Below are 15,737 nucleotides of genomic sequence, written 5' to 3'. Positions count from 1 at the left end.
CCTAAACTCTCGACGGCCAGAGCACGTACAATATAAAGAAGCCGAGCATATTGCTGTAAGAAATCAGTTCTTTTCATTTAGCAAACATTTTGTTCTCGAGGCTGAAATGTTACCAATTTGCAGACAATGAAAGAAAACTTGATGTGGCTGGATAGCTGCTGCAAGTATCTGGATGAACTGCCAAAGCAGAGAAGAATCTGCTTCCTAAGCAAACCTACGTGCGAAGCTCTGCGGATAACTCTCCTCAGCACCATTTCTCTTGTTGAAAGCCTGCTTTCATATGGTTTTCGTTACGTGCTGGTTGGAAACTTCGGGCAGGATCCATTGGAGGTAAATAACTGTTTTTTTTTCACAAGTTTTCACTGATAACACATGCCTATTCTTCCAGAGATTCTTCGGCATAGTGAGGCATGTTGCTGGTGATGGAGGGCAGCCAACGGTGCAGCAGTTTCTGTTTATATACAGAATGCTCTCCGTTAACAACCTGGTACAACCACCTAAACGAGCGTCAGTGGCTGGAGATGGGCCACAGTTGCTGCTCAAGCTCCAGGACATTTTCAATCGGACAAAAGCTCCCATAAAGCATGTGAGCAAAGCTTTTTTAACAAAATGGCTCTTGGGCGATACATGAGTAGATAATTGTTACCATTTATGGGCACCCAAAGATTGCTTTAATTGAAATATAAAAACTCAGTCATGTCATACCATATTGCCCTACCTATAGGAGAACACCAAATGTGCATTTCTATCATTGTTTACTGTTTACTATTCTAATAAAATTGAGGTTTACATTACAGGCCGACTCTCTGGCCGTCCTCCTGGATGATGTCCTATTGGAACCTGACAACAGTGTGGAGGAAGCTTCAGATTTGTGTTCCCAAGAATCGCCAAAAGAGCACATTCTGGAATATCTTGCAGGCTACGTGGTGAAAAAGTTTTCTTCTCTGAAATGCTCCTCCTGTGTCGCAACGCTAAAGTCTGAACGAGTGCCAGCTGGCCTAATACTTGCAAGATCCAAAGGTCATCTTCAAGTGCCCTCTAACAAGCTGCTCACGCTCCTGAAAATCGTGGAACATCACCTGGAACTCTTCACAATTGAAAAAGTGGCATGTGCCAATGCATACATGAGCATTGTTGAGGGCGTTTTGCTGGACGACCGCACAGCTTCGGCAGCAGTTGGTTGCTCACTACATTTCATTAGCATCACTGCTGAGATCATTCATTTCTTTCTTAGAACTCGTCTGCATTTCTTTACCAGAGAAAAGAATAAGCGCATGCGAGCATCAGTGCGAACAACCTGTCCAGCAAGCGGAGGCAAAAAATCTGCTTGTCCGAAGTAGCAGGCACATGTCGCCCCTGCACTGCTTACGTAATTTGTTTTTGCTTGAATATTGCAAATCACTGCCTATTAGTACCAAAAGAACCCAAGCACAGACAAAAAACTCTGCTTTGTTGTTTGAGCAATAAAATATTTTCGTCCTGTAACCTCGACTGCATTCTCTGTGTGTCAGTATTTATAGACAGCAAATTATTTGCATAACCTCTTAGTTTCAGTTCCTGCATATGCATCTTGTATGCTGACAGCAAAAGCTATTGACAATTTTAACATTTCCTTAAGTTTACTACTGCAGCTCTGTGCTGCTTGCAAAAAGGCCATCCCACAGAAGTGATTTCGTTTCCTGAGCAAAGTAGGCGTTCAGCCGTGATAAATGGGCCATTCGTAACGTATGGCAACAGGAAAAAAAGAAGGTATAAGACTTCTGTGTCAATGCTGCTTTAACATTGCTGTTGCGCTTTACACTACCCCAGTGCTGAGTGAAGGCGAAAATTAGATGTTATTTCTCAAGCATCTGCACGGCCTCATTTCCTTCAACAAACAAAAAAAAAAACTCACTATTACAATCATATTATGCGTCTCAGTTCACCAAGGAAATATGGTACTGAATGCAATCACACGTCAATCCTCGTCACACTGCTCGAGCGAGTTAGAAAGAAAGAAAAAGACGTTATTTCTTCTGTAACATTACAGAAGGGTGGCAAGAGCACAAGGCACCAAAGCCTGACAGAGGCTCCTGCTCCGAATGAGTTAGAGATAAAGAAAAGAGCACACTACTGAGACAGGGGGCATATTAATTCACGAGGTTTTCATTGGGAATATTAACAAAAAAATCGTGTGAGAAAACTTTGCCGCACACTTGGACTGATACGGACGAAAGCTAGCAAAGCTTGCGAGGCCTGATTACGACAATAGTTGCCGCCAAGCAAGCGTTTCATTGAGGGCTACAAGCCGCAAATATACCTGTTCCAAACAGTGTGCCCTCAAGTGCAAGCTCACGTCCTAGGAAAGTTTATGTTGAGCAAAATTAGAGCCCGTCACCACTGCTGCAACGACTCGCGTGCAATCGGAGTTCCGAAATAACAGTGCATGACATTGAGCTCAGGTTGTCATTTACTGATAGCGCCTCTGAGCGTATCACAGTCGCGTCAAAAGTTTTCATTCGAGGCCTGTTGGGCCAACTAAACAAAGACTTCACAGTAGGAGAAGGTCCGTGCGCGTCGTCTGCTGGCACACTGAGCCGCCAGCTGACTGAGATTGTTTACTTTTTTGTACGCGTCTTGTCTTCGGTAAGCAAACATTCTCAGAAGTTCATGTTCAGTTAGTATGTTAGTATAATTGCTGCGAGAAAATATAATGTAAATAATGTCTAGAAGGAGCCGGACTTTCGGCCGCGACGTACCCGAGAAGAAAAAGAATGCAGGCGTAACCTGCGGCGGCCGCTCGGCGAGATGGCCTTTCTTTGACTGCAGCGCCCCTGGCGGCCGGCGGTAGCTCTATATTAAACTGAGGTGGCAGTTTCGTGACCAGAAAAAAGTATTGAAGGACTATGCTATTACATTAAAAAAGAAATTTATCTTATAGACATCACACACTGAAACAGGGCTGGCGTCTCACATTTCTCACTACAGCACATGAACCTGTCCAAGCCGATGTCATCGTTGAACAAGGGAAAAGCAAAGCACTTGCCTGGCATGTGACGCAGTAGTGTTTGAGCAGTTCGCTGGTGTGGGTGGCGCAGGTGAGCGGCCGGTGAACCTGAGCCATCTGTTCGGGGTCTGGTGCGCCTCCCAGCTCTTCAAAGGTCACCACAGCGTGGCTCTCGAAGCAGCGCATGTAGCGATGCGCGGTCACACAGTTGTTGCACAAAAAGGAGGCACAGTCGTTGCAGCGGGCCACCGCTGTTTCCTTAGCCTTGCAGGAGGTGCACACCATGCTTAGATTTTCCAGTGCTACACGGTCCAGCTCATTCACCATCACATGCTCCAGTGGGCAGCTGTCCACAACACCTCGCCCCGCTATCTGTAAAGGGCAGGGCACAGCTATTCTGACTGTTCTCTACAAGCCAGGCCAGACTTCTGGGTGCAAGATTACTGGACAGGTTATTATTATTCGATGTTCGCACATAAAGAGAACAAAAGTGAGAACAAAGAGCTGGCAACTGCCACTAGGTTGGGCGCAACACCTGTCAGCTTTAGTAAAGAAAAAGGTCAATAAGAAAAGAACAGAGAGTGAAGAATAGGAAAAGAAAAGGCAGAGGGGGAGAAAAACATGCATATGTGTCAGGTAAATATTTATCAAGCAGCATTCAACATCCGGCAAATTACTGAAGGAAAAATTAGGTGCTATACTTGCGGACAATCTTTTCCGGCTACAAGGACACGCCTATGTAATTTTGACAGCCCATATGACATTGTTCTTGAGAATAGTGCCACGAGTTTTCATTTGTTTCTTTTAATTATTTTTCTGGTGTTCTGAAAATTGTTTAACAGTAGCAGTTAGAGGCTGAATGTTGCAATGACCACGTCAAAATGACTTTGCTGCAACGAAATAGCTTTAAAATGTTTTATTGGCCGAAATAAGCCAACAGGAAAAAGTTTCATGCAGTACCAGTCATCGTCAGTCTCATTTAACCTCCACACTGTCAACACTTGCACATGCTAGTTCCGCGATTCCCACAACAGAGATTTTTATCAGAGACGCTCAGGAATACAAAGGCAGGTGTGGGTGCCTCAGAAGTGCCTTCATTTTTTTTTTTTGGTGGAGGGGTCAGACATGCAGCAGTCCAGCAGGCAACATGGCAGCGCCCAAGATCCCTTGTAGGAAATGTCTATAGTCAGTGTCTTCCTAAGTACTTGGCGGTGTTTGATTACGATACCTTGCGCTACTTCGACAACCTTTCGCATTCATTAATTTTCTTGATGTCATGGCAAAAATTCCAACTTCATTCAATATTAGCATCTCTTGGAGAAATATGTATTGAGGTTCAGAACCACAAATGGCATACTGTGCAGTGCTGGGGGTGCTAGCACTTAATTATTATGATTTTCACAGAATAATGTAGGAATACTCATGCTAAACTCCAATAGAAACTAAATCCAAAAACCTCTAAAACAAGGTGATATACCGTATTTTCCGGTGTATAAGACGCACCTTTTTTCCTAGATTTTCGCTGGTGCGTCTTATACAACGGTGCGTCTTATATACGCAAAAAGTCATTCTGCGAGACCAATTTGTTTCTATTTAATTTATGAGTACGATAAACAGAGCTCGAGAGCATTCGTAAAAATATATCTAATTTTGTTTTAACAATGAAGCGGCTGCGATCTTAGATGTCAGCTACTTGCTGTTCAAGCAGCGCGGCGACCACGGAGATTACGGCCGCGATAAAAGCCACCACTGTCGCGTGCCCCATTGTACTGTTTGAATTGTTTGTTCTTAAACGAAGAATTAAACCCACAGACCTGAGGCAATAAATAAAAAAGAGCACCACAACGGTCCATTGTAACGTTGTAGCGCCCACGATATCAGTTACAAAAGCGAAAGTACCACTTCATTATCATCATCAGTTTTCGTGTGAGACGTCGCTGCAGTCCAGCAGTAGTCGCAGTAGCCACCATAGTCGCAGCTTCCGGCTTCCGGTCGCCATTTACGTTTTGTATGCGTGTATGCGTGTGTAGGTGGTATCCGACGATCGTGTGATAACCGTGCGGCGCGTTCGTTGTTTATGTGTTCTCGCCAAGTCTGGTAATGCCCTAAAGGTATGGTAGCCACCATAGTACAGGCAGTGCCAGCGATGTGCTTCAAGGTGCTTACAATGCTGCGTAAAAGTTACTCAGAGGCTGACGACGGCAACCCAGCGATGCTGCCAACCGAGGCGGAAGAACTTTTGACAGTGCGCCGGAGGATGTGGCTTCAAATCCAGTAGACTAAATAGTGGTTTTCTGCGCCTTAATAAAACTGCTGCTTACAGATATTCAGTGCCGTGCGTGACTACGCATTTCGCAATCAATGTACTCTGCGTGGGTCATTGTGTTTTATCATGTCGACTGAGTTAAAAATAGATGCGTCTTATACAAAGGTGCGTCTTATATATCATTTTTTCTTTCAAAAGTCGTAAAAAGTAGGGGGTGCGTCTTATACAAAGGTGCGACTTATACACCGGAAAATACGGTAACCTAGTGTGGGGGTGGCACACCAAGCACCCCCGCCCACCTTAAAATTCCCATTCTGGGGGATATTTAGTGCAGTGTCATCTTCATATCCCCAACATTACGTATTGTCTTGCAATGCATGCCATATGGCTTGGATCGCAAGCCACAAGAACCCCCTGGCTCAAGTCAGCTGCATTTGCGTCAATGCACCTAGCCCAAAACAACGAACGACACCTGTCTGTGCACAGTTACACCCCCACACCACCGCAGATACACACCTCAAAATGAGCCAATAGGTCTAGCACCAATATACGGGAAAACCCGCACGTGCAACAGCAGATGCTACCCTGCCCCCAGCATTTCCAGCAACAGCAGGTTGTGTCGCCATAGCGCATGCATCTCTACAGCGAAGGATAGATACCTTGCACGTAATGGAATTCATCTGGGGGATGACCGCCTTCCTTACCCCTCACGAAAACTGACAGGACTATCACTTCACCTCCATGATTTCATATACACTCAAACCGATAAGCATTTATTTGTAACACTAACTATCATGAGTATTCTATTCTTCCTTTACTTCGTTATAACCGATAATTCGTTATATCGAGGTTTGAGTGTACTGCCACAAGTGCTGTTTGTGGTGAAAAGTTTTATCTAATGCAACTTTCTTTCCCTTAAATGAATGGACTGTTGGGCAAGTGGGCAATTCATTATAACATAGAGTGCTAAAAATGACAAACAAGATAGACAAATTTGACAACACAAGTGCTTCTTTTCCCCAATTTCTCACATGCTAAAGGCCCTGGCAGGGATGCAACCAATGGGTGTTGTTACATAATCTAGAATTTTTTTTTGTCTTTGGCTAATGCATACTTGATACCCACAGGGGCTTTCGAACTAAATTCCTCTTTCACAAGAAACAGTTCGTTAAACCTGAGCCATACTGAGTAGGATTTCTAATATTCCCACTGACAATCTAAACGTAACAAAAAACACAATTTGGTGCCTGTATCATTGGCCAACCAAGCGATGCCAAGTGTCATTGTATAAAGCACACCCAATGGCTAAACACACCTTTATGAGACAAATAATGCAATTCCCTTCATTCATCCCAAAATGGCAAAAAAGACTTTTTTAGAACCATTAACCAGCCTTGGTCAGACATCATCGAAGCCTGCCATTTCAAAAATAGCCATTCTGGAAATCCAGTGGTGCCACTACTAATACATTTCTGGCAGAACGAAAATTTTGTAAAATCGACTGATCAATGATGTAGCCAAACTTGGGTTGCCAATAAGTCCCCCATCCAGAACAAGAACAAGGTGAGAATATTTCTGCTCTGAGTAAAAACTTGTAAGTTTTTGCAGAAGTTTCCGCCAGTTAGCCAAAGAAGCCATAGCTGCCCTCACCATTAGCATCATCTGCAGCCTCTTTTATGTCCGCTACAGGACAAGGGCATCTCCCAATGACCTCCAATTTACCCTATCTTGTGCAAGCCAATTCCATTTCATTCTTTTTTTGACTTTGTCCTTCTATCTAACCTGTTGCTGTCCACGGCCGAGTTTCCCATACCTTGGTAACCATTCCATTGCTCTAACTGATCAATGGTTGTTTGTCTTATACGTTACATGGCTAGCCAAGGTCCACTTGTTTCCCTTAATGTCAATTACAATATCGACTACTCGTCTCTCCTCTGACCCATTCTGCTATCTTCCTATCTGTATCCTACTCTGATGAGTGGGCTTCCCAGTAGGTAATTGACCGAGGTGTATTCTTGTACAGACTGCCAATCAAGAACTTTTTTGCCATGCTGTTAAGCATTATCGTTTTCAACATATTCATCACTAGCCCTACCTTGAAGAGCCCCAAACAATCTCCTAAAATTTTTAAAGGGACACTGAAGAGCGAAACTATTTTTCTCGCATTAGTAAAGTAGTCTTCCACGATACCAAAAACACCACCCTTGCTGCAAGACGCTTAATAAGAGAGAAAATGTGCAAAAATAAAATACAGGTGGCGAAGCCACCTTGGAATTCCCGCACCATTTGCCGTGACATCACATATTTTTGACGGCGCCTGCTTGGGCCTACGTAGTTCCTAATCGGTTAAATCGAAGTACATTGTCCTCTGAAGGGGCACAGACTTGACATAACAAGTTTGTGGAAATTTCGTAGAGCCAGTGGCGCCAAGATACGTTAAATGCTCTTTGAAATCTTTTACGTCACGAATTACAAAGTTTGGCGCGAAATTTAAAAATGAAACTTTGAACTTTGTTTTCTCCTCTAATAATAAACCTATGGTGGTGAAATAAACTACACAAGAGTTCTCCGAGCACACTTTATCTATCTAAACCAATTCCTTGTTTCTCTTTAGTGTCCCTTTAACACTTCAAGTAAATGGACGCATTGAGTCCAGAAGGCCATCACGATAAACAATGCTAACGCAGCAGCGCGACGAGCCGCGGGCACCCCAGAAATTCCCAAGAAACAATCCCTTCTCCTCTCCAGGCCTTTCAGCAATCCTTAGGCCCTCAGCGTTCACAGCGGCGTCAACATTCCCGTCTGCTTGCAGGTACGTGCGCTCTTGCTCCTTGCACGGTGAGGAGGAGCACTCAGCCAGGAGGAGAGACAAGCCAACAAACAAAGCATAGCAAAGGAAAGAGCAAAACGAGCAAGGGCCTCTTCTGTATCATCAAAAGCGTGCAATTCCACTATTACGGCACTGTTTCAAAAAATTCTGACGGCTATGTGCTCATTGTAGACTCGTGCACAACTGCAACACCACAATCAAATTTCGGTCTCTTGGTGATTTGGGGGCCCTTTAATACTTTCTCAGTTTAGGTCTTCAACTGTTTCGCAATTTGTTGCCATCACTGCTGAAGAAATCTGCAAGCCGTAAGTTGCTTAGATAGTCGCCATTAATTCCTAATTCTTATTTAGCAACATTGGAGATTCCTATCTCTTTGTTCGACCCCTTTCTCAATCACAATTATTTTGCTTTTCTTGTGGAGAAGCGAGGTAGCTGTAGAGTATATGTAAGTGTTGGCTAAGGTATTTATAGTGTTTTTTTTTTGTAGACAATACAAATTTTTTTATAAAAATCCTATGACTGTTGGGTTTCTGTCATCTTTGCACAAAAACTCTACGTGAAGCTGGAAATACTTTCTCACACCTAAAGTGGCACTGCAGTTAGTAATCAACAAACACCTGCTAGATACATTTTTAATTGACTTGAGGGCTTTTGTTTATATGGAAAAGTTGTAGGATGTCAATACTTATGGCATACCGATTCTTTAGAAATTGCAAAAGTTGCATGCAATTTGAGATATTAATAATAATAATATTCTTTATTCTGGCATGTGTACAAAGACTGAATTTTAATGCCGATATTGAAACTGACTGTGCCGGCGCGCAGGAAACGCAGCTGCTCTCTTACGTCAGACTGGAACTACGTGTGACAAGGAAGTGATGAAATTTGAATCAAGGCGTGTCGCAGCAGAATCTGGTCAGGAAAAACGGGAAGTCGTGTATATTAAACAAGATGACCGGTCATTCTTTGCGTGCGAGATGTGGTGCTTTATCAGTCTTTTTTTTTTCTTAATCTCTAAATAGCTGGAAAAAACTCTTTTGCCTGTCTGCAAGAAATGGTGTCGCAGTGGCTGCCCATGAGTTTTACGCTGTACAGAGAAAGAAAAGGCGGATATTGCAGTTTTCTTGCACAGAGCATGAAAGAAACTTAGGCACCAAACATCACACAGAAAGGTAAGGCAATCCACCGGTGCAAGTAAGATGACTTGCCACTTTCAACGAGACACTGCCGCAATGTGCCTTCATTAAAATTTCCTCACTTCCTCGTCATGGACAGTTCTGATCAGGTAAAACAGCGTGGCCGCATTTCCTGAGCACGCCTGTTGAAAATGCTAATTCAACATCTTAGTATTTCTCTACTTCGTCATCACAGCTGGAGCATAACCCTGTACTACTATCACTTTATGTGTTTTCGTTTTATCACGATACTTGCTGCTCTTTCATTGATACTGCAGAAGCTGCCATAAAAAAATACTAATATTTTGCTGAACATCTCCTTGCTCCCTATGCAAATGGCTACTTCCAAGCTTTTGCCAAGTTCAGTGCATATGCTGAAGTGCAGTGCAGCGCACAGCCATAATGAAGCCTTTGTTACTCTTACTTAAGCATTGCAAAATGCAGCGTCTAACTTTTGAAGATGCGATAGGTCCACTCCTGGGTCACAGTGACAATCACAGCAGTGGGAGACCAATTAGTGTGACCAAGGTTACATCGAATCACATTTATGCACCTTCATCCTTGCAATACGCAAAGCACAGTTTCGGGTCACAAGCACTAGTGTGCTGTGTCACTGGTTCGCAGTAATGTGCAACTCCTCATGCTCATTGGCAATGCTCAAACCTGCCAAACCTTCCCATATAACGAACACGTAGCATAAAAAACTAAAAGCCATAATGACGACATGATGGATGCCTGTGTCATACAATCATGTGTCACTTAATTTTTCTGGTTGTATCCTTTTTCTCCATCCTTTCATCTTTTATACTTTCTTGCTATTTACCTTGTCAATAGGCTTGTTGATGTGCACTGCTGTAAACTCGCCAAAGTGTACCTTTGGGGGGGCACGCGCTAGTCAAACTGCTTCTCAGCTCTTTCTCCCATCCTTCCTCATCTTACTGATGAAAAATAAAGGACCTATTATTATTAAGTCACGCCATAGAGGTAGCTTTCATAGCCCACCATGCATGAAACTTGTCGGCATGCATTCCAGCACACACATAAAATGGTGGGGCCAGCACCAAAGCAAGGAGTTCTTTTTAGGGGGGTAGGGGGTTATAATGTCTGACGTGCCAATCAGTGGTGACGCCACCTCTGAGCCAGTCAGTCACGAAGTTGCCGGAACTGCTGATAAATATATTTCGAACGCCTCAAAAATGAGCCTTGTACATTCAGAATGCAGCGGCTACGTTTCAACACTTAACAATGAAGACAGACATCAGACTCTGACCTAAAGCTACCAGCTTTCACAAATTAGGTGCTTGCACCTTGGTACACGTGTATCAGCTAAGCTCCGCTACAGGTCACTCACTCAATAGTGGCCCCCGTGACTTAGCACTTTCGTGACCGCACCTATTCCCATCGATAGTATGTTATCGATGACTTCAAGATAAAGTTTTGGCACTCTCTGAGCGGTTCTGGACAGCTAACGCAATACAAAGCATCAAATAACATGTTTTTTATCAGTTTTGTTTGCGAGTTTGTTTTTTCCACCGCGGGGAGGTTTTTAAAGCTCGTTTGCAATTGGGTAGGTGAGCGCTCGTTGTTTCAGACTTCGCGTCGACGCCGCTCACGGGTGCTCAACAGAAACGGCGAATTTCGACGGATTCCGATTAATATGAGCGGGAATCTCTGGATGATGGTAGCACCACAGACACGGAAGACGACTTCGATTCGCCAGGCTTCAGTACGGACGGCAAAAGTGCGTCAAACCTCCCCGGAACATAAGCAGCTATCCGCCGGTAGGTTTCGTCTTCTCCTCGGGTCGTTTTATCGCTGCCGCGCGTCGATGTAAACGTATCCAGTGCGTTCTTAAAATAACAGCTGTTATCTGCAAGGTGTTAACTTCATTCGGGCGGTAGCATTTGGCGCTGGCTGCAGAAAGAGCGCAATTCTCTTCGCGAAGACGGCGCGGAGCGGACTTTGACCCAACGCTCCGGTGTGCTGCGCGGCGACGTCTTCAAGGTGTTTTTTACCGCAGAAGTCGTCAGAGGGATATGCAACCACACAGATAAGTATGCATGGATGCATACTTTCGAAAAGCCAATATACAGTGAGAGGGATGGATCCATGCAGGGAGGTTACTGAAGAGAAGATGAGCAAGTTCGTCTCACTCCATGTGTACATGGTAATCGTTCAAATCCCGCGCTTGCATTGGTGTTGGTGTCAACGACACATATTTCGAGGCCTTCGTCCACCGTCAGTGATGCCACGGAAAAGGTTCAAGGCTTCTTGAGTGTGTCTGATCTGAAGACGACGACCGTCGCATCCCACGAAAATCTTCACCACGTGTCTTCTCTATTGCAACACATGAATGATTTTTCTACGCTATCTTTTAACCCCGTCGGAACTTTTCAGTGGATGAGAAAATGGTGAAATGTGAAGGTCGGTATGGTATTCGGCAGTATATGAGCGAGAAAGAGGTCAAATGGGGTACAATTATGGATTTTTGCAGATTTGGAACAGGCTACACTGTTCATTTTAACAAATACACAGGAAAATTGAAAAATACCAGAACTGCAAACTATTCTAGGAAAGTTGAACAGAAAAAATTTTTTTTTTTTCCCGAAATATGCGCAGCCAGCCTTTGTTTCACTGCGTCGAGAACCTGCATCACGCGGTGGCACGATAGGCATTAGTGCCTATATTCTTGTATTATTTAAATAATCGTTGTACTTACAGAGCTTATATTTCCACTATTATTCTACGAGGGCTTTGCGTTCAAAACGTATATTTCAATTTTTTTATGTTTAACCTTTGCAGAGTAGCATTGATGTTTTTATGAATCTATCTTTCTTTTTGATGAATTTTTCTTTGTTTGATAATTTGTTTTATTATATTCGAAATAAATCCGTTGTTTGAAATTAATACTGTTGGAAAGACCAATTCTTCCTCTATCGTTTGATACCCTACACTTTAGCATCAAGTATATTCTGTGGCAGGAAAAAAATATTTCCTGGACTAGCCAAAAACAACCGATTTTTCCGCGGTCACGAGAGTGTTAGACAATGGCATGGCTAGTGTGTGCACTAGAACAAATGCCATGCACTTATTTGTCGCCCTCTTGTAACTACTGGCAGGTGTACAAAAGCTTACTGCAAGTCCCTCAAAAATTAACAAACAGTGCTAGTACAGCAGTGCAACATCCGACTTCAAAGTTAATCTTTATTTTAATTTCAGACCTGGTGGATCGTCAAGCCTCCTTAGAGTTTCAGAGTCGAGTCTTTGGCTACATTACAATACAACGTAGCCCATCCTCAGAAGTGAAGAGGTTGACTAGGCCTATGCAGGCAAAATACATGTCGTCATGACCAGCTGGTATGGGAAGTTGAAGGTGGAAACACCACCATATTCGGTTCTTGCATTATTTCTGGCTTACAAAGCATGTTCTTAAAAGCTGTTTCTAAATTTTGGAAAGGTACTGCTTTACTGATACATATCACATTAGTCTCATCTTTAGTGTGTAACTTTCTCTGCCAAAGAAATGTTCCCAGATATAAAACTCAGTGCCATCCCCTTCAAATAATGTGTTAATTCATTTAATGCAGTCCAGCATTCTATATCCGTCTTACCTAGTTCCTGTTTCTATAATGAACTGTTACCTACGCCTGAAAACACTCTGGCTCTATCAACCCCTTTACTGCCTTTTTTTTTTTCACTAATACTCTAAACATCTCGTGTATGTCATCTGAAAAGCAGTTAATACTTGTGTCCGTCTTGAAATAAAGAGCGTTTAAAGGGATACTGAACAAAAATTTGAAAAGGCTACGAAAACACTTGCATTCGACTCGGACGACACGACTGTTCCTATAAACAGCGTTTATTTCACATAATTTCGAACAGTTGGCCGTATTTTTAGTGGATTGTGAGAGCGCAGCGGCTGCACGCCAGTGCGCTTGTCGACGGCCGTGACGTCGAATGCTCCAGCAAGAGGGGGGCAACCGGCACGTTCTCTCCTGCCCTGCCACTTCCCTTTCTGCATCTCTCCTCGCAAGAACACCTTCCCGACCGTGAGAACACGTTTTGAGAGAGACGCGCGGCAGCGGGTGGCGGCTTGCGATGTCAATTGGTAAGCGATTTTGCAGCGAGTACGGTTGGCGAGTCAGTATCCGCCGAGTTTCGCGTCACTTCCTCTCTAGCTCGCGGCGTGGCCGCTAGACGCGCCAATTTGCGAAAAATGCATTAAATTCATTATTTTCTGCTAGTCTCTGGCTGAAATGAAGGTTGTTTCAACAAATTTCAGCACCCAATCTTTCAATTGGGCCATTTATCTCGGCGGCGAAAATTTTGTTCAGTATCCCTTTAAGAAGTGAGCCGCCATCTAGCAACAGCAAGCAGCATTCGCAGCCTCCCACACGTGTGTGCACTTGCGCAGGCACTTACTTTTGTCTTGTGGCCGCATTCGGGGCACTCGAGTTCGTGTTTCCCAGCACTGCTTTTGTTTGCCGCAGCCTGCTTTTCTAACGTCGACTCGAGACAGGCCTCGCAGTAGGTGTGCAGGCAGGCCAGTAATCTAGGTTGCTTGTAACCAGTGTTGCATATGGCGCAGAGCGGATCGTGCTCCTCGGAACCACCAAGGGGCGAGAGATTGCCGCTCTCCATCGCTGCAAGGCACACACACAAGCGCGCGCACAAGGCCATCAGTGCTTGTGGAGAGTCTCGCTAAATAAAATGGCATGTTCGGGCGGTCGCCTGAACGCAAGCAGCCTGGTAGTGTTACTAAGATGGTGAAAACCATCCTTCAAGCTGCAATACAAGTACGGCCAAGTATAGGCGTGAAAATTTTGCTAGCGCATAAAAAAAACCCTGCTTTGCTGCCTCTAACAATTCAACGTTCTCTTATGACAACTCTACAAACAGAGAAACCGACAATGTCACCTTTATCTTGTACAATGCGCCAAGCAAAACCTGTAACTCCATTCCCAGATTTCCGAGTCTTCCTGTAAAAGCTGCAGCCGCAAAGGGCGCATGGTGCAATTCACATTCACTGAAACGCGAAGCCGTGAGCTCTCGCGAGCAATGATTTGTGGGCTTTCCCGAAAAATAACACATAAGCGTCTGGTATATGCGTAAAAGCTGTATGCACAAACTTCATTTGTCAGCGTTTCCTAAGGCGGTGCTAATAGTGTAGACAATATATTTCTCTCACCCCTCCCCCCCTTTCATGCCATTTCTCATAGCCCTCTCTGCCAGTTTCCAGACGTCATAACACGCAGTTTATTACTTTTTAATGCAAAACACCTTTCTGGTAAGCACAGAATATTTGCACGCACTACAACAAAGGCGCGTGCTTCGCCGTCTGCTTGCATTGCTAAGTGCGCACGCTCAGCTACCAAGGAGAAAAAAACAACCAAGGCAACATGAGCGACATACAGCCTTTTCCGGCCAAGACAGCGCACTTTCTTGAATTCCTCTAGCATTTACACAGACAAATGGGGTTTAAAGCAGGTGATGTTGCAAAACGCGAATACTCAACACTGTACAATTCACGCCTTTCCGCTCCGAAGCATAGTGGCAATATGTGGGGCACCGTACTACGATGCGCATATAAGTGACACTACAACAGCCTATCAAAAAAAGCTTAACGCACTGCTCTTAATGCAGTACGCCAATCAACTGTTTCTCTACGTACCACGTGCACATTTAACGGCGCCTGCATTTGATACATTCCGCAAAAAATTTTGATGTCACCTTCGCTTAAGCCTAACAGAGGTCCACTAGCCCGCCAGCCTTTTGCGGATTGCTGCCTTCATTAGGCTAAAACACTAAACAGTAAATCAGCGTGCCGCAGCACATTATCGTTGGTAGCTAGTGCCGGTGCGCGAAAGAACGTAACGCGCAGAGCACGCAAATTTTTTCCAACCTTTTTCTTCCGTCATGGAGATCCTGCGTAAAGTACAACCGCCATACTCAAGCAAGCCAAGTAACTGGGCGACTGCGATTGGTTGCTGACCCAAGAAACTTCTGCTTGAAATCGTCGACGACAGCGCCACTCTATAAGCAAGCGCTCAGAACTAGACAATAAATTGACACACACACACTTTTCTTTTCCATTTTTTATGCCACGAAAAAAATATATGGCTAAATAAATATGGTACAGAATGATGCCAGGGCGCAATAAAACACTTTACATGGCTTTGTGCAGCAGCGACACACGGCAGACAAACGGGAAACAGAAAAAGACACCGGCGGAGGATCACAACGAAATTTTTTTTTTTTAATTGCATAAAAACAATGTGTCTCCAATCTTTTCTCAAAACAGCCAACGCCTAGCTGCCTTAATTCGGCATCGTCGACGTAGGTTGCTCGTTCACGCGGTTCAACGCCAAGTCAGTCCATTTTTGTTCTTGCTCCCTTAGAGTTTCGTTCACGTTGCTGTTGTCCGGCTCTGGGTCCGGCAGCTCCATCAGCGGTACGGCGATGTCTTCGTCGGGGAGCTTG

The 15,737-nt window shown here is 44.2% G+C and overlaps 1 protein-coding gene across 1 annotated transcript in view; it reads right to left on the bottom strand.

Moving 5' to 3' along the window:
• Positions 1–15,261, bottom strand: part of LOC119383005 (B-box type zinc finger protein ncl-1) — an 80,827-nt gene extending 65,566 nt beyond the window's left edge. The window contains exons 1-3 of the mRNA XM_037650961.2: positions 15,160–15,261; positions 13,680–13,900; positions 3,026–3,358 (exon numbers count right to left, since the gene is read on the bottom strand). Of these exons, the coding sequence (XP_037506889.1) occupies positions 3,026–3,358; positions 13,680–13,900; positions 15,160–15,175 (570 nt within the window). The 5' untranslated portion in view covers positions 15,176–15,261. The remainder of the gene's footprint in view (positions 1–3,025; positions 3,359–13,679; positions 13,901–15,159) is intronic.
• Between the last annotated feature and the right edge of the window lie 476 nt (positions 15,262–15,737).

Source organism: Rhipicephalus sanguineus, chromosome 2, assembly GCF_013339695.2.
Source record: "Rhipicephalus sanguineus isolate Rsan-2018 chromosome 2, BIME_Rsan_1.4, whole genome shotgun sequence".
Classification (NCBI taxonomy): Eukaryota; Metazoa; Arthropoda; class Arachnida; order Ixodida; family Ixodidae; genus Rhipicephalus; species Rhipicephalus sanguineus.
This window is presented reverse-complemented; position numbering and strand designations above follow the sequence as displayed.